The sequence below is a fragment of the Lepisosteus platostomus genome, chromosome 8 (genome assembly GCF_059453375.1).
Source record: "Lepisosteus platostomus isolate fLepPlt1 chromosome 8, fLepPlt1.hap1, whole genome shotgun sequence".
NCBI lineage: Eukaryota > Metazoa > Chordata > Actinopteri > Semionotiformes > Lepisosteidae > Lepisosteus > Lepisosteus platostomus.
In genome coordinates this window covers 21,198,683-21,218,124 of record NC_142618.1, presented here as the reverse complement: position 1 = coordinate 21,218,124, position 19,442 = coordinate 21,198,683, and the positions used below count along the sequence as shown (strand labels likewise).

The window sequence follows — 19,442 nt, the reverse complement described above, 5'->3', positions numbered from 1 at the left end:
ATTTGAGGTTTTTCAACCTAGCTATAAAAATTGCAAGCAAATATTAAAACTGAAGAGTGGGGGGTGACAGGTTGGTGCAGTGGTTAGCATACCTGTCTTGCAGTGCAGGCTCCTGGGCTGCTGTCTTTGTGCAGTTTGTGGGTTCGCCCTGTGTTCACGTGGGTTTCCTCGGGGTGACCGGGCTCACTCCCACAGTCCGAAAAACATACCGGTAGATTAATTGGCTTCTGAGGAAAAAACGGCTCTAGTGTGAGTGTTTGTCTGCCCTGTGAAGGACTGACGTCCTGTCCAGGATGTATCCTGCCCGGTTGCTGGCTCCCCCACAACCCTGTATTGGATAAAGTGGTTAGAAAATGTTTATTCAAGTCCTAATGGATTTTTAACTTTTATTTCTGTAGGAGCACCATCTCCAGAGGGCAATTTCAGCACAGCAGGTTTATGGAGAGAAACGGGATAACATGGTTATTCCGGTTCCGGAGGCAGAAAGCAACATTGCCTACTATGAATCTCTCTACCCCGGAGAGTTCAAGATGCCAAAGCAGCTTATTCACATACAGCGTAAGTACTGGATGAAAAACATTGCTGCAGACTATACTTTTGCTTTGACTTTAAAACTTGGGTGTGATTTGTTTAGATGCATGCCTTTTTTGTCTAGAACTTATTTTAAAATGCCATCGATTCGTTTTTACATGTGCACGTGAGGGAAATAGGTTCAAATAAGGCCTATAAAATATTTTCTTTAATAGTTAGCATGGTTCCTTGATTTAACTGACCTGTGGAAGCGTGCATTAATATTTCATATACATCTCTAAATGACCCAGAATTTTTAAGCTGGTAATGTGAGAATATACAGAGGTTTCTGCCCATGCCAGCATTACCCCAGTTCAGCACTAGTGAAATACAATGTTATTACAAGGTCAAAGTTATTTATAACAATTATTTGTGCACTGCCTTGATGACACTGCATTATTTGGAGTAAAGAAATCTATTACCTCAGAGCTGTTGATCTCCATTATATAACAAGTAGAGCTGTTTTCTCATCACAGCTTTAAAAATTAAAATTGAACCCTTTTAACAGAACTTGGGTTGTGATGTGTAGTTCTGGTGCTTTCTTCCACAGTTTGATCAATGAGACAAGTTCCTTCAACTGTGGTGTCTTCGGTATTCTGACACAAGCGGGCAATGGGGTTGCTTTTTTGGAAGGACAAGTAAAATTTGGTTAGTTTTAAATCTGTTGGCACAGCTGTATTTAGAATGCATGGTTCTGAAACTTGGGTAGTTTACCTGCTTGTCAGAGGACCAGATGGTCTCTTGTATGAATCTAGTCTTATGTTCCTAAGCGTAATCTTATTTATCAGTGTTGTCTGTGATTTGCTCTTCATTTTCATGAGTACTGTCGCAGTCATTGTATCATGACAATATACACACTATGTGGAGTTAGTAGTCTACATTTAGAATGCCTGCCTTCCCACGTGACCTTTATTTCTGTAGTTTTAACTGCATTACTAGGTGGCAAATGCAGGTTTTTCAGACGGGTACATTTTATTGTGGGGTGTCAGTGAAGGGTTTGTTTATTTCAGCTTTGAGTCATGTATTTTAAGAGTTTTGCTTTAGATGTATACTTGAAAGTTGGTATTCTACCAGAATCTCTTCAGAACAGCAGAGTCAAGGGTTTTTTGGTGTTAAAACCATGTTCTTAGATTTAGTCTTGTTAACGTGGAGAAAAATTGACTCGTCTCATAAACAGCATAAAGAAACAGACCTGTATGAAGATCTGTTAAGCTGAAACACAGATTGTGGATATCTTTCAGTGCGTCTACCTTGCTCGGGTGCTATGAAACACTGAAATAAAATGCCAAAGTTTAATTTCTGTGCTTCCTATTGAGCAAAAAGGCTAATCTTACTTCTGAAGGACTTCACGTGTTGTGCTGCAAAATGCATTTTTTGTTAGAGGCCAATGAAAATCACTATTAAACATGTTTTGGGAAACATTTAAACTCCTTATATCCATCCATTCATTTTCTAACTGCTTCATGCAGTACAAAAGCAGCCACAAAGCAGATCGCAACAAAAAAGCAAAGAGGGTTCCAGAATCAAATAGGACCGATGACAGGGGTCCTCCTCGGGAGGTGGAGCCTGTCCCACCATGCAACAGCACAAGGCAGGGTCCACCCCGAACGGGACGCCAGTCCACTGCCTGGCACACTCATCTGCCAGCTGGGAGGCAGCAGTCTGAGCCACTGTGCCATTGGCCTGCCTGACTCCTGATGCGCACTGCAGTAATTATCTTGTGTATGGCTCGTCAATGTGACCAGTTTTTGTTGGTGAGTGGGACGTGCTTTGCTCCGTTGTGAAGTTGTTAAAAACGGTCCCCAGCCAGGCACATGTCTGTAAAAGCATCCTAACGTGTTTGTTTTTTGCCTTATAAAAACAAGACTTGCCTTCACTGGTTGTAAATAACTTTAGAAATTTAGAAAGTATGGAGAAACATTTTTCATAATCGACTTAAGCAAAACCATTTATGTGTATATCTCAACAGTTAACTTTGTGAACATTTAATAGGAACGTTTTAGTTCTAAAATTTCCACAGTTGAAGTGTTTTTATGCTGAAGAGAGGATTGTGAAGGCAGCTTAAAGTTGGCTACTTTTACCCTGGCAAAGTATGTCAAATGTGTAGCTTAATTACAGATGACTTTTTCTGAAGTACAGTTAAACGGTAAGGTCAGTAGTAAAGTATTTTATAACTGCTGGATGAGGAAAATTGCAGATTACATGAGTCACTTAAAGTAGCTGGTTGTGCCCCATGTTTCTAATGTCTGATAACTGCAATAAACTTAAGACCATAATTTGTGTACTGCATCTTGTAAAATGAGTTTGTTCAAATAGCAGTCCACTGTAGTGAAGCATTTGAAAGTAACTTGGATATCGCTCATTACCCACTAGCGCCATAGTTATGTGATGCTGTATTTTGAAAGTCAATTTTCTGTACCTTAGCCGTAGAAGTAAAAGTCCAAGGGCATTATTACGTCTGATTCCCTGTGTGTGGGAGCTGACAGAATCAATTACTTTCTAAACACATTAGGCGGTCTGTTCAACTGTGAAATGTAGTTGTGACGTAATGCTGAGTGTGTAAAATAAATATTTTTACCCGTGTCCACCAATGAAGGAAATTCTGGGACTTAGGCTGCATTCAGTCCGGGGTCTGTCACATTAGCCTCTTGTTAAATTAAATACAAGAGGAATATTGGGCACGACTGTAACTAGCTTTGCCTGATGAATTTCAAACAGTATAGAATGACTTGTTGCTTTCAGCCCTTGATTTGATTCTCTTTTTTTAAGTGAAGAGAAATGCTTGCTGCATGTGTCATTTTTTTCCTCTCTCCCCTTCTTAGCTTTCAGCCTGGATGCCGAGCAGCCGGACTATGACTTGGATTCAGAGGATGAGGCGTTTGTGAATAAGCTGAAAAAGAAAATGGAGATCACTCCTCTGCAGTTTGAAGACATGATAGACCGTCTGGAAAGGGGCAGTGGACAGCAGGTGACCATCACTCTGGTTAAAGTTTATTAGGATAGTTTTGTTTAGTGGACTTTGGTTTGGTTTAGGGTGACCCAGTTCTTCAGTTTTAATTTGACTTATTCATTTCCTCCCAAGATTTGATCTTCCAGTAAAATGCATGTCCACAGTTAGACTGACTTTGACACTTGTCTTGATCTATTTGGTGTCCAAATGATATTTATTCCCCACTGTTTCTCATCAAGCTCTTGAGCTGTTCTGGAGACCTGCTAAATTCTGACAATGATAAAGCATGAGAATCAGGTTCTGTGCGAGTCTGTTAAAGACCCCAGTTCTGACGTGGACACGATATTAACGAACATGAACCAACAAAGCTAGTCTGTGTAAGGTCATCGCACATTGGTGATGTAGTTTTAACTTAAACATTAGGCCTTCAAAAATGTAACCTTTAAACTTAACTTTTTTACCATTACACATCTGACGAACGTTTGAATCTTTAGCCAAAATTTAGAACGCATTTCTGTGTAGAAATAATGGGCCATCTAATGTTCCTAAAATAAAGTTGTAAAATAAGTCCTGCCGTCAGAAAAAGATTTTCTCGAGCAAAGAGAGCATTGATTTGAGGAAAGCTGAGGAGTACAGAAGAGTGCTCCTTTCACCAGGACAGTAAATTTGAATCTTTCAATGCAAGATTCCAAAGGAACGCAAATATGGAATCCAATTGCACTTCATTTTTAACCAAAATAGTTCATTCCTCAATGTTTGAGAAATCATTGGCCACAGACATTTTTCTCCTTTGGCATGCAGACTGTATGCAGTCTCCCTAGTCCTTGATTACCAGCCGTGTCTCTGTATTTTGTGCTCGCTGGACATCTCCATCAAATATTTTCTTGCTTTTTAGCTTAGGGTATAAGAACAGGGATTTGGTACAAACAGGTGTACATGGAAGTTTTGATTGTTACAAAACATCAAGCCTAACGGATTCTGATTCTGCTTCTGCCGTGTGACTGGGAAGACCTGGCCTGTCTACTCCTGATTTATACACATAACCGGCTATGAATATCTTCTCGTGTTTGTTCTGGTCAAATTTTCTTGAAATATTTTCTTTAGAACCTGACAGTCGTGAGATGCAGTGTCCGAGAATTTGAAACCTCAAGGACCAGTATTGCTTCTCTGAAACAGTCAAGAAAAGATTCAGATCATTGCAATTCTCCAAACGCAAGTCATTGAGTCAGTTGTTTGTCACAAGTGATCTCGCAAGTTTGTCACAAGTGATCTCGCAAGTTTGTCACAAGTGATCTCGCAAGTTTGTCACAAGTGATCTCCAAGTATTGTTTGGATGTCCTCGTACTGGGGAGGATTAGATCCGTTTCAGCGTTTCGTACGGAGCCAATTTTTTTTTTTCCATAAGACTGAAGAAAACGACCAAAGCTTTTCCTACTCCCAGAAGGACGTTCTAGATATTAACTGGCTAAAAACATCAACTGAGCATGTAATGCAGTAGTGTTATAGCAGATGAACTCCGTAGTTCAGCCATATAATAACTGAGTGGCAACATTATGATGTCTCTTTCACTTAATCCCACTCACTGCTGTTTTACTTAGCTGTTGTCCAGAAAGGCGCTGCTCTACAAGTACGATATGTAGGTGAACCAGCATGATGTGCACTGAGGTCTTCCCAGTCACACGGCAGAAGCAGAATCAGTTTGGCGTTTTGTAACGCAATCTTTTGTGGCAGTCAAAACTCCCGTGTACACCTGAACAAAAAATAAACAGCTTGCAAACTGTGAACTAGTTCACGCTCTGACCGGATATAGCAACTGTGCATAATGTTTATTATCCATGATATTCTTCATTTCCATTAACCTTGCCAAGTGGAATAGGACTGACCTGAAAATGGTGGTGATATGTATGTTTATGCAGTTTATTCCAGGACGGAGCCCACACACACACACACACACACACACACACACACACACACACACACACACACACACACTGTGCAGACTAAAGCATTAGTTTTAGCTTCCAGCGCACCACCTCGCGGATGACAGAAGTGTGAGAGGAACTGACTGGCGCTGGGTGTGTCTGGTTTACTGAGATGTCTCTTTCTCAGGCTTAACACTCAGCCACCTCTACTTCATTGGGTTTTTGCTGCCCCTGGCTATATACCAAAAATCTACACTTCTGGACAAGTGTGGTTCTGTGATGTTTACTGCGAAAGAGAAATGTTTTCGTAGGCCACTCATAAGACACTCGGAGGCTTAATGTGATATGGGTTAAAATAATGAAGCCTGAGCAACTCGGCAGTCGTTAAGCCCACGTCTGTTATCTTGTTTATCGTTGACCTCTTGCCGGAGACCCAGTCGGTGAATTCACTCTCTTGACCCTCAGCTGGTGACTCTCCAGGAGGCGAAGCTGCTGCTGAAGGAGGACGACGAGCTGATCCGGGAGGTGTTCGAGTACTGGGCGCGCAAGAGGAAAGGCTGCAAGAGCGCCTCCCTCATCCCCATGGTGAAGCAGGAGAAGCGCGATGGCTCCAGCACCAACGACCCGTACGTCGCCTTCCGCAGGAGGACCGAGAAGATGCAGACACGCAAGGTGTGCGCTCCGGCCCGGAGAGGCCAACTGCAGCCTCTGGAACTCTTGAGATGGATCGTTCTGGGCTGCTCATTTCTGAGGACAGCTCTCTACCCCTGTAGAGTTGTCAAGTTCAAGTTTATTGTCATTGTACTCATATACAGCTATATGGTATAACAAAATGCTATTTAGCTAGCTCTCAAATGGTAAGAAGTACCAAAAAGCCCAACACCAATACAGTTTTATAAGAAAAGAAAGACAGAGACAACAGGCAATTTGCAAAACAACAACTGGTAACAGGCAATGTACAAAATCATACATCAAGAGAATGAAATAAAGAATAGAAAATAATGGGGAGTGAGCTTCTTGACATGTGAGGTAGAGGTAGATTTCAATGTGTGTTTGAGTTTTGATAAAGAGAGCCGGTACTGTGAGGGTTCAGATCGTAGGTAAGAGGGGCTGAAATTTAATAATTTGATAGTTTGGGGGTAAAAACTGTCTCTTGAGTCTGGCAGTCCAGGCCTGAATACTTTTTGTGCCGTGTTTTACTGTAGGGTTCACTACACTACTTCTTTATGTAGTTAGGTGTGAACTTGTTCTCTTGCTTTTAAAGCAATTTAGTGATGGTCAGTTCAAGAAATCTGTGTTCCCAAGAGATATTAGTCTGAAAAGGGGATGTCACGGTGTGAGATTTTGGTGGCGCGATTATAGTCTCAGGAAATAATCCCGATTTCATGGTTTTATTTTTTTTCAGGTAATTTATTCTGTGACGCTATGGAGGGGAAAAAGACACAAAGCATGGCATAATTAAACATGTTATTTTTTTTCATAACATTCTTTTGGTCCTGCAAATAAAACATGTAACCTACTTTATATTAAAAACAAATATGATGGGGGGGAAAATAGGCAGTGGCAGATGGAAATATTCAGAGAGGTCAGTCTCAGCCCGTCCCTCTCCTCACTTGGAACTTCGTCACTCGTCAGTAAAAAGTGTATATACGTTAATGCCAGGGACTGGACTGGTGGTGAGCAACAATTATAGGAAAAAGTTTCTAAGGGATCGAGGTATCCCCACAAAATTAACTCGAATGAAAACAAAAGTAACGTTAAGTACGCACAGAGCACTACTCCAGCCAGGGCGAGCCCTAACTGAAACTAGTGTAACGTTAGCTAGTTTATTTTTTTCCCTTGACTTGTGTAGAGAGCGATGGGTGGTGATTATGGGGACGCTAAAGCAGATTGGACGTGTTTGAGCCTTTGGCAGGCACTTTTTTACGGCACGCTTTGCAAATTGGGTATCCGTCGTCTTCTACTACCCCCTGATCATTTTTTAGACATCCAAAATGCTTCCACACTGCCGATCTCAGGCGCTTTTTTGGTGGATATAACGCTGAGATAACGTATCCCTCTCTCATTTTCACAGCACGTCTGCTCTCTGTAGGCTAAGGTGTTGTTGGACTAGCCAGCTGAGCCGAGCCAGGCACAGCGCACACACACGTGACTCACTCGCGAGAGGAATTGTTCAGGGCATTGTGGAACACGAGGCTGCTAAAAAAGAATTTTACTGTAGCTTCTAAAATTCTCACGGTTATGAAAATGGGACATGGTTAATAGTGAAACTGGTTAATCTCAACATCCCTAGTCTGAAATAGACATTTTTGTTGTTGAGCTTTTTGAGTACATAAAATGGGCTCCTTGTTTCTTTCTAAGCATAAACATGAATGTTTCATGTCTTCGTTTTTTTTTATTTTGTATCATCTTGCAGAATCGGAAGAATGATGAGGCATCGTATGAGAAAATGCTGAAGCTGCGGAGAGACCTTAGCCGAGCTGTGACCATCTTGGAGATGATTAAGAGAAGAGAGAAGAGTAAAAGAGAGCTATTGCACTTGACACTGGAGATCATAGAGAAGAGGTAAGCAGCCTCTGAGCTCTCCTTAACTTAAAGCAATTTTCCCCTATATACAACGAAGCAGTTGTAAAATATACCTTTTGCATAAGCATAGAAAAGGTGTACGTCGAGGAGTCAAGGAAGAAGCTGAGCCTGAATGGTAATAGGGTATAAATTTTAAGCTGTTCTTCATTTGCGTTTTTCTTTGTATTAGTGGAAGCGAACATACAGCATGTACTGAAGTAGGTTTGAAATGTAATAAGATCTTCTGTGACATTTCCTTCAACCTGGAAAGTAAAATATTTTCATCTTGAGTTTCTTCCGCCTTTGCTGGAAGAGAGAAACATTTTTTGAGGAGTTCCTAGAAAGGACAAATAAGTAATGGTCTTAACTGTTACATGGAACATAATAGAAAATGGAACTGCCACCATCTGCTGAATACTTTGAAATGTTCTCTTTAATTTTGAACAAAGTGATAGTTATGCATATCATTATTTTAGACTCCTAGGCCTTAGTGTTAAGTCAATGAATACAAAAGCTTAATGGCAAAGTTGGTTCAAATGGCTGCAGTTCTTAATGTATTCGAGATCAATCCGTTTACCTTCATGCGGTTGTTGCAGTCAAAAGTACAAAAAAGGACTGACTTCTTACTTAAAATGCATGAAAAATATTAAAAAAACATCCAACTGAATGCATTGCATATGCTCAGAGCTGTTAATTACCTTGAACCTGATTTTCTTCAATGAAAGACCTAGGCTTGGGCAATCCCAGTAGCCTTAATTGCTTAAGGCAGCGAAAAGGCAAATCTCACAAAATGAGAAAGATACCTACAGCAATCACTCTCTCGGATGTCTTTAAAAAACACTGAAGCTTAGGGAGAAGAGCTGGAGGTAAGGATGGCTTTCAGGAATGGTTTCCCTTGTGGCTGCACAAAGCATCTTGCAAAGAAAGTGTTGAAGGACTGTAGAGTAATGAACTTTTTCAGGCATGCCTGCTCTTTTATCTCAGACATTCCCACAAGCCAGATATTAATCTAATAAACCAGTCTGTGCTCATTACGTCTCGCTCTTGCCTTAAATTACGTTTTGGATTTTTTCCATCCTGTTAATGCGTGCTCTTTTCTGCCCTTGTTCAGGTATAGTATAGCTGACTTTGGTGGCGAGATTATGGCAGAGGTCTTGGCTCAGCGACAGCTAGTGAAACCAACGTACACGATGCCCATCATTCCACTGTCGAACAGCAATCAGTTTAAGCATCAGGATCATATGGAGCTTAAAGAATACAAACCTAAGGTGTGTTCAGAGTTCGAAGCATATTTCTGTAGGTTGAATGGCTCCTAATTCTCTATTGATACTGAAGTTGACACCAAGATCTTAAAGGAATGCACAACTGTCAGGATACCACCAGAAACAAAATTGTCAGTGTTAATCCTATCTCGAATAGCTAATCGCATAATCTTTGCCCAGAGCAATATTTTGAAAATGTGATGTATGGTTATTGACTCCAGGTATGAGCAGTAGGCAGTACACAACAGATTTTAAAAGTGTGTTTTTTTTAGAAGAGGTGTTTGGCTCAGCAGAATTTTAAGCTGCCATACATGTTTAAACAGAAAAGCCTTTCACTTTTCTTTCGGAAAGCCTTAGGTTCCATCAGGGTTCTGTTTTATTTTTTCAGCAAGAGAAGACGGAAGTTGTCCGAACAAAAAGGAAGTACGAGAAGAAGCCCAAAGTCTTACCTTTATCTACTTCTGCTGCGCCTCAGCAATCAGGTCCCTCTGTACTGCCAGTCTTCAACGCTAAGGACTTAAATCAGTACGACTTCCCAAGCTCAGATGAAGAACCTTTCTCCCAGGTAGTTATGCTGAAGCTGAAGAGCCACTGTCCTTTGAAGAAATAAAGATCTGCAAATCAGATTTTCCATTAATAAGAGCTGCTTCTAAGTCTTGCACCTAAAACTACCTGCAGTTGTTCATGGCTGCTTTTTCTCTCTTTAAGATTCATTCAGGTTCCTCGGAAGCTGAGGAAGAGAATGACCCAGACGGTCCATTTGCTTTTCGTAGGAAGGCTGGCTGTCAATACTATGCTGTAAGTTTTGCATTTCCCTTTTCCTCCGTCACTACAGGTTAACGACAACAAGCTGTGTTACTTATATTGTCTGTTTCCTCTCTCGTTCGTCTCTGTCACCACCACCCCACAGTCTCGGTTGGACCAAACGGGCAATTGGCCGTGGTGTAGCCCTTCAGAGGGAGGTGTGGGAGATGTGCGCTACAGATACTGCCTCACGACCCTCACCGTCCCCCGGCGCTGCATGGGGTTCGCACGCCGGCGCATTGGACGAGGCGGCAGGTGAGCTTCTCCGCCAGTACCCGAATCTCCTCCCCCATTCCTGGAGCCCAGGCATCTCCACGCGACGGATACAGGAATCCAGGAGGCATGCCTTTCTGCAGGAGCACAGTGACCGCGGATTGTTCCCAAACGCGTTCTTCCCAAAGAACTCACGGGCCTGGACATTCACTGGCATTAACCCTTTACAAGTGATCATTCTGTCTGGCTCCATCCTTTTCTGTGCTTCATATGTTGTCATTGTCTGGGCATGTCTATGCTGCTGTTAATGGGGGAATCTTAGCACAATGTGCACCCCTTGCCAAAATGTGCAGTGCACAACACTCACTGCTTGAAGCACAAGGAAAGATTTTTGAGACGGGGTGATGGGTTGAGCATGACCAGTGTGTAAAATTTTTAAAGCTTTTCACAATTAAAAATAGTGATCTAACCTTACTCCCTCCCCCGATGTTTTGATTTTGTGTGGGCAAAACATTTCTGATGGTACGCAATGCAACAGTGATTAAAATTTTAATCCAACTTGAAATTTGAAAAATAAAGTATATCAACTCAGACTTCTGAAGGCATGTGGATACTTGGCTTTGCACTGTAAATATGTTATGTATTATATACTTAACGTTATTTTTTCACTGTTTATGCTGTGTATGTTTTTAAAAGAATAGTGTGGGCATTGATCAAATATTTTTGGCATGATCTTGATTGTGATCCTGACTTGCCTCAGTACAATTGAATAACTTTGTTGCAAATGCATTAAATTATCAGGTGGGATTGTTGACTGGGTACAGGTGATAGGGATTTCATCTAATCTGGGGAAAATCAAAAAAGGAATATCATGGAATCAACATGCCCTGCTTGTTGTGATCACACGTTTGTGCCACTCATCTTTGTGTTTGCTCATTTAATAGTTTGGGAGGTTAGAATGGGGCTTTTACACTGTGGACACTCTACTCTTCAAACTTGAGCTTTATCCAAGATTTAAGGATTGAGTTGGGTCGTCTAGGGCCCAGGATTTAGAAGGGGGAACAGCACCAAATCCCACAACTCCACATCTGCAGCCCGGTGCAGTCTGTGTCACAGATATACAGCTTGTGTTGCTACCAGTGGCGGCTACATGTTGCTTACTACCTTCACAATCAACTCCATGTTGAAGACCAATGTTAACCTGCATAATTAATTTAACGGTTGGATCTGTTCAATTAAATGTCCATGCACCTGGTAATCTTCCCGACTTCCTTGCAATCATAAGAGAGAAGCTTCTTTCGATGCTCTGAGCTGCTCCTTTGGCATTGGATGCCACTCATTACCAAGCTAATGCGGGTGTGTCGTTATGAAGCTAAGCATTCATTGAAGATTATCGTCCATCGACATCTGTCTTGCTGTCAGTTTTAACTTCTAGTTAAAGATGTAGGGGAATTGAAAGGTAGAGTGTTCAGAAATGCCTGCAGTACTGAGATTTCATATCCCTGTGTTAAATCTAGAAAAAAAAGACTTTGAGCAAAAGCTGAAGTACAGGTCAGAACTTCCGCAATTCTCCCATTTAAAGAATGAAGAAATCTGTTGCAACCAGAGATAGCGGTACTAATTCCCTCGCATCACAAAGCAGAAATGAGTGGTCGCTCTAAACACAAGCTTAATACTACTGCTTTACGGCTCTTGCTGTGGATTAGAAGCCATGTTACTATTGAAAGGTCATGGAACAGGGGCTGACCCTGCTCTTGTCTTGTCTTCTCTGCGCAGGGTCTTACTGGACAGAGCACACACAGACTATGACAATGTATTTCATCGGCTGGATCCGGAAATGCTCGCCTCCCCGCAGCCCTCTTCAGCTGACAAGTTTGCCAGTACCTCAGAAACAAATACCTCGGACAGAAATCCCTCTAGAGACCTCAGTCAAATATTATTGAACATTAAGTCTTGTCGGTGGAGACATTTTAGGCCCCGGACACTACCACTACACGATGCGGACAGTGTAGATGTCTCCTCAAGGAAACTATACAGGGGCTTGGCTCGGACGTCCTCAGCACAACCTGGGACCCAGGCAGGGGGCGCATCCACCCAGAACAGAAGTGGCACTGGCTCCACGCCCATCGCTGGTATGTCACCAGAATGGCTTGTCCTTTCCCTTCATCCGTTTATTCCACTATAAGGTGTTCCCACCCCCCCCCCCCCATTTTTGTCTTCCATTGTTTTGCTTTTGGGGTTCTGTGTTCTTGTAACAAATCATAAGTTAGTTTGAATTGTTATCCCTTAAGTATTTGAGAAAGGTAATTGGAAAATTCACTGATGCGTGAAATTATTCAGGACTCTTTGTTTTTGGCTGTGAATTGACCATCTCCCAGTAGGTTTTTGAGGGCCAACAGTTCTTTATTAGAAGTGAGTACAGAAAAGGTTTTGTTGTCGTCGTTGCTGCTGCTGCTGCTACTTAACATTTTCATTAGACCTCTAGAAAACGCAGCAATGTTAGCTTTTGAAAGAACAGTATTTTGTATTCATGTAGTGACTTTTCCATTGCTGGCTTGAGATAGGGCTGGAGAATCAGTTAGAACGAGGGGTTTATAAATACATTCATAAGATGCTTTAGTTTTCACAGTGAATGTTGAAGGAGCCTTCCTTCCCAGAATGTGAACAAATATGGAAGGTTGTCCTCATTTGGTCTTTTGTGCAAGTAATATTGTACAAATATTTATTTTCTTTAGTCAATTCAAGTCCCAAAATAAGGGAGGAATCGATCAACCTTTTTCTATAGCTATTAATGTTGTACAGGGCCAGGTATTGTTTGTGTGGGAAGGTCCCTTGATTTCATTTAGATTTGCTGCTTTTTGTCCACTGTTTTTTACTTTTGTTTTTCTGTTTGCCACGTGTTCTACACTACACAGCTGCAAAATCTACGGAATAAGAAGTAGGGGAGGCCAAAGGCACATTCTTACATGTCATTTGAGAACACCACAGTGGTGTAGGATATAGCGAGTGTCAGGGCACTTGTCCAGGAACTAGTTGGAGGTGCTTTAGGGGACTCGCTCAGCGACAGTAAGGGTTTCCTTTTCATCTCTGGTCCAGGGTGCTGTGGAAGGTTTTAAGTTGTTTCCTTACATCGTGTGACATTTATAGGTCACCTGTGGTGAATGTCAGATAAGTTTACTCTGTTTCCTTTTTGTCAGGAGTGAAGAATGACGTTTCTTTTTGCTGTTCTGTCCTGTTTATTGCCACAGGCTAGTGTATGATATGCTCCTTTCCTGTTTCTGTTAATTTATAAACCAGCATTCTTTTTGGTTTATTTACTGCATCTATAAGGAGATGTGCAAGGTTTACCAATAAATTAGATGTAGCAAAACATTTGCCCAATTTTACAGAATGTGAAAAGCCGACTTGAATACTTCTGAGGTGGCCCTACGTTAAAAGTTTTTCATTTTTGCTGGGTGTGCTAAATGTTTGTGACTCCATTATATTTAGAATAATCCTGTTTGGTAACTAGTATAGTATAATGCATATTTATATGCTGTTTATGCCTTGAATACAAAATGTGTATTTACATAATAAAACATTCAGTACTGATACTGCAGAAGGCTATTTAAATTGTGCTCAGCAACACCTTATTTAGGAGTTCCCTTAGACTTAGAAGTTTCCTAGAGAAGTGCCTGGTGGGATGAAAGTGACCGTTTTGACCTTCAACTATTTCTTTCTGCTCTGTTTAGCATTCACAGCCGAACAATACCAGCAACACCAACAGCAGCTAGCACTGATGCAGAAACAGCAGCTTGCACAGATCCAACAGCAAGCAAATGTCTCTGTCGCCAACAGTACACAGGTAGTGGTTTTCACAACGTGTGCGGTTTTCAAGAGAATGATTTAACATCAAGAGCAACCAGAGTGTAATTTAACTTTGTCCGTCTGTAATGAAGACCGTTTGCCTCCCATGCAGGGATGCCGGTATAGGATCGGTCTCACGTGGCGTTTAACGGTCTTTTGCAGGGTTTGGTATCAAAGACGTTGGATTCTGTTAGCGCCCAGTTTGCTGCCTCCGCTTTGGTGACGACAGAGCAGCTGATGGCGTTCAAAGCCAAGGAGGAGGTGGTGCTCGGAATCGGAGTCAATGGGATCCTTCAGGCCTCAGGTGAGAGGGGATGAGATGGGTTTCTGGCTTCCATGAGTCTGCTTTCCTTATCACGAACAACAACAGGTGAAATACCCTAGGTCTTGTATTGAAACATTGTTCTGTTGGTAATGGTGATCTTAGAAACTTGAATATCATTTGCCTTGAACAGTCAGAGGTTTGTCTTGTCCTGCTCATCTATTCCCTCCTACTTTCTGCAAATAAAATTGCTTTTAAAAGAATATGTACAATAGCTTGTGGCTTCTTTCTGCTGAGAATCAAACTGAGGTGGGGGTAACAGGGTATCTAAAGTTTCCTGGGTTTTTTTTAGATTTCAGTGGCTTCGGTTTTACAGATAGGTGATGGGCTTGAATCAGCTGTAATGCTATAAGACGCATACATGAACTATACTGCGATTGGTACTTCTTGGAAATGCCATTCATTAGATGGATCCTTATTGAATCTTATATCCTTATTTTTCTCTGTACAAGTCTAAAACTAGTTCATTAAATTCAGGGATTTGTTTGAGGCTGGGGATGTACCCTGTGCTCTGTGGACAAATTGAGTGCAAATATTTATTTTTAGTGTTCGTGAATAAAATCGTACGCAAACTTGTGCATTGTACAGTTTTATCATAATATCCTTTTGTTTTGAATAAAAATAAACTCGTAACAGTTTGCCTTTTTAGTGCTTATCTAAAAGATGTAAACTTCAGCATACAGTACAAGTAATGTTTATGCACTGCACTGTATGCAGTTGTTTGCATTGAATGTAAATGGTATGTTTTCCCAGGCTAGACTTCTGTGTAAATGGTTATGAATGTATGCCTTTGCAGCTTCTCCAGTGTTGATCTTTCTATTCAGCTCTATCCTGCAGTCTAGATTATTAATATAAATCCAGAGAGTACTGATCCTAATATATGGTACTCCAGGAATTCAGTCACCCCATTTGGAGCATTTATTCCTCATCTTTACCCGTTTCATGTGTGTTAACCCATTCCTAATTCCATAACTTTACATTTAACAGAAGTAAGACTGTCTATGATTGCCAGGCTCAGTTTTGTCACTTTTATGACTGGCTGCTACATTAGCACTTTTGGAAGTGCTTCACTAATTAAAAGTTTTTCAGTTTAAAATCTCTCCAGGGCCTGATGGCATTCTGCCAGTTGAACCTAAGTGCACGCTCTTCTGCCTCTTCTATACTGATATTTAATATGATGCTTTGCTTTTTCTCAACTGAAGGCAAATTGATATATTAAAACAAATTTCAATTTTAGTTACTGTGGAAGAGCTTCAACTTAAGTCTCTTTAAACCATTGTCATCCGTTTTCTGCAGTTTCCATGGCCCTGATGCAGGTTTTCTGTTCTTTCTCCAGGAGTATACAAGGGCTTACACCTCGCTAACACCGCACCTGCTGCACTGGTGCATACAAGCCAGTCGACGACTGCAGTGGGTTCCACCTTTCTCCAGCCCTCCAACAACACCCAGACTTCGAGTTCCCACAGTGCACTGAGTCACCACGGAACTGCTGCCAACTCTACAACTCAGGTCCTGATTGGGAATAACATTCGACTGATGCCCTCGTCGGGAGGCGCTGTGAACTCTATTGCCACTCTGAATGCGCGGCATATACCTAGGACTTTAAACACAGTTCCGTCATCTGCCTTAAAGTTGGCTGCGACAACAAACTGTCAAATGCCCAAGGTTACAGCCTCATCCTCAATGGATATAGTACCAAGGTAAGTGTGTGCCAGGTATCTTTCCCAAAGATGTACACTAGTGGGTACGGGTCTTCCCTTATTACTTAAGGCCATAAGGAGATCTGGGTTTAATTAAAGGGGCATTTAACTAATATGAGCACTGGAAAGTAAGATCTAATACCCAGATCCCTGTTAATGTTTTATTATTTTTGCCATACCTGCCTTTTATATAATGGTCCAGATTAAAGACCTTTTGAACTTGAGCAGCTTATCAGTAGTGGTTAACGCAGTGATTGATTGGCCCAAGTTAACAAGGTCAGGTGGCGTAATGTACCTCTTGAATTATTGAAGCCTATCCCAGTGTTCCCTGTGTTAAAGCTACTTCTGGCAAGGTGTTTTAATTGGGATGCATCAGGCAAGTGTCATTTTTAAAACGCTGCAAGAAATATTGCTTGTGCTTCCAGACTTTTTTTAAGTTGCCACAGTGTGGTGTTTGATGAAGATGAAGATATTCGTTTTCAGTAACAGTTTGCATTTCATATCAAGTAAAATGACCTGTTTCAGCAGAATGATGTAGACTGTTCTCAACATTTTCAGTGCAATGCATTAAAAATCTAATACTTCTAGTACAGCAAATGTCATTCATTATATGAAAATTAATCCTGGTAAGTAGATATGAAAATTGTGTAGTACAGAATCATCACAATAACAACAGTATTTCTTAAATTACTGCCATTAAGGCCTTGTTAACATATGAATCACTTTCCATATGTTAAGTAATGTTTCCATTGTACGATGATGTAATTACATTTATTCTATGATTAAGGTTTTTAGTGAGTTGAGTACTTTAAATACCATAAAAAAATAAACTAGTTTTCTTTATAACATGTTAAAATTAAGGTTGTGTTCAAGTTTAAACTGAAAACTCACCAGAAAGCTGACATTGGTAAGCAGCAGGAGGAGGAATTATGCTCGTTATGTCAAAAACGGGTTCATATTTCATCATTTTGAATTTACACGCTTTATTGCAGTTTCCAATCCAAACAGAGAGAATGTAGGCTGCATGGACCTATACTTCTCACTGAAGTGTATTCTCACACTTACAGTAGAATGCTCACCATCAAAGGAATTTTGTTCATTGCAGCAAACACATGCTCATGTTTAGAAAAATAGGTAGAGATCTGTGTGCTCCGTTGTAGAAAAAAAATTGTAAGGGGGGACTACCTGTATGTCAAAGCTCTTAAGCGCTGTTACATCTGAGTGATAAAAATACCACATGAGATAGCACTGTGGCCATGGGTAGATGGGAAGGTTGTTGCATTCTGTACCTGTAGATACTTCAGTTGTGCCCACTGTAGTTTATGATTATGCATCTATTTCTCCTATCCAACCTCCGATGTTTGCACCCGTGAACCACTAAGACAATCGGCATCTTTTTTTTATGAATCTTTTTGAGTGAGGAAGCAATAACTTTGTGTCTTTTCTTTGCAGGGAAAACCATGATAAAGAAAAGCCAGCACTAAGCAGTATAGCGGACAATACAGTGGCCATGGAAGTAACGTAGTGCCAGTGGGCCGGACCTGGGCTTGGGGACTGGTTTAGGTGCTATGCATCAGTAGCATTGTGAATGCAAGGGATGGTGGAATGCAGCACATTTGTGTTTCCATGGCAACTGCTGGGACTTAATTGCAATGCTCATCTCTCATGCTTTCATTTTTTATTTGTTACTGTTAATAAGAGGAATCAACGTCTGTAAATTATGAATATGGCAATTATATGTACAGTACTGCATATTTGTAATACCCTTGTATATACGTTACTTGAATACAGAACTGTTCATTTGTGATGTTTTGCACTTGGGAAAAATGAAAAAAATTGCAACTGGTAAGAGTGTGAGATTTGAGAGTTGTATAGAGACAAAATGTGTCATCACATCATGTGCATGGTGCGGAACCTGCTGTTTTATCTATTTATTGTGCTGTGTTTACAGTTTTTTTGTACACTGTACCTTCATTGGTTCCTGTGCTGTAGTAAATGTGTTAGGTAGCTATGGACTCCTCGGTATTTTGTATATTGTGAACATAACTAGGGTCCCCTTTGGGTCCCCGAGTTTTCTGTGTATCATGTGGAATTAATGGTGACATACATACAGAATAGGGGGGGGATTTAAGGCATCGGTTTGTTAGTGGGTAATCTATTACTTACTGGGATCTTCCATTTCTATTGTCCCAAGACAAGTAACAAGCTAGGGGTGAAGTCTCTTCCCAGAAGCCAGTGTGGCTTCTGATTAAGCACTATTTTTATTGGTTTAACTGTTGCTGCTTTATATAATTTTGGTCCCTAGTTTTCATAACAGTGGAGTCCCTAATACCTCTTTTTTTTGTTTGTTTGGCTACTTTTTTTAGCTACTCCTTCCCTTTTTTTTCTTTTGTAAAAAAAACATTGAAAGGTTATTTTTGTATCTTTTTTTTTGTTCTTGTGATAATGATTGTATCCTCCTTGTATCGAAAGACTTCATTCTTTTGTTACTTGTTCATAGAAAAAAAGGCTATAAGGGAGATGAATGCAGTAATTGCTGTACGTGTATCATCATTCCAATTTCTAAAAAAAAAAGATGAAAAAAACAGCCAGCTTTTCCTTTTAAGATTCTCCAGAAGGCTGCAAGGCCAGAACCACAAATCGGGTGCCTTCCTTTGGAAATAATGAGCTCTCTTCTGTGAAGAGTATGGTACTTAACAGACTACTAGTAGTTTTTTGTCAGTACCTGAATCTGAATGCCCAGTCCAATGGCATAATTTATCCTTGAGGTTTTCTAGTCCCACCTGGAAGATGAAAAAAATATTGTGACAGAATTCTCACAAAAAATAAACCCCAGGGCATTATATGTTGACCAGCAGATGTCTCTTGTATTTTGTTTCCTGATTGCACTCGTCTCTTTAAGAGATGTGGGGGTGGGATGGGGTTGGAATTGATTATTGCAGCTGATGGCAAACCCTTGGGTTGAAAAGCCATTAGCAGCCCGTTATACAAAACTCACAAAGATTTCTTTAGATTTCCTCATTCATACCACCTCTCTGTTTAGTGTAAATTACAAATCCAATCGGCATGTTCTTCTAATGGAGTGCAGAGACCACTAATTATTTTTGCTTAATGGAGTAAGAATCTTTAATTGGGTTTATTGCAGTAACTAGTTCCTTCAGGGCTCTGTATTATCTCAGTTCTGGGATTTTCTGAAATTGATTTTAAAATGCAAGGCTTTTCAGACGCACAACTCTAGTTTAACAGCTTTGTCAGAGCACTAACCTTGAGAAATGTATTAAACACATT

General features: G+C 40.8%; 1 protein-coding gene across 2 annotated transcripts in view; it reads left to right on the top strand.

Annotated features, from left to right (window-relative positions):
- The window catches only part of LOC148657076 (enhancer of polycomb homolog 1-like), a 66,658-nt gene extending 47,653 nt beyond the window's left edge, over nucleotides 1-19,005 (top strand). For both annotated transcript variants that reach the window (XM_088642893.1, XM_088642892.1), the window contains 13 exons: nucleotides 399-558; nucleotides 3,393-3,538; nucleotides 5,908-6,114; nucleotides 7,859-8,007; nucleotides 9,119-9,275; nucleotides 9,658-9,834; nucleotides 9,978-10,067; nucleotides 10,180-10,328; nucleotides 12,063-12,418; nucleotides 14,018-14,130; nucleotides 14,295-14,436; nucleotides 15,791-16,154; nucleotides 17,607-19,005. In XM_088642893.1, the coding sequence (XP_088499019.1) occupies nucleotides 459-558; nucleotides 3,393-3,538; nucleotides 5,908-6,114; nucleotides 7,859-8,007; nucleotides 9,119-9,275; nucleotides 9,658-9,834; nucleotides 9,978-10,067; nucleotides 10,180-10,328; nucleotides 12,063-12,418; nucleotides 14,018-14,130; nucleotides 14,295-14,436; nucleotides 15,791-16,154; nucleotides 17,607-17,679 (2,223 nt within the window). In that variant the 5' untranslated portion in view covers nucleotides 399-458 and the 3' untranslated portion in view covers nucleotides 17,680-19,005. The remainder of the gene's footprint in view (nucleotides 1-398; nucleotides 559-3,392; nucleotides 3,539-5,907; nucleotides 6,115-7,858; nucleotides 8,008-9,118; nucleotides 9,276-9,657; nucleotides 9,835-9,977; nucleotides 10,068-10,179; nucleotides 10,329-12,062; nucleotides 12,419-14,017; nucleotides 14,131-14,294; nucleotides 14,437-15,790; nucleotides 16,155-17,606) is intronic.
- The last annotated feature ends 437 nt before the right edge of the window (nucleotides 19,006-19,442 follow it).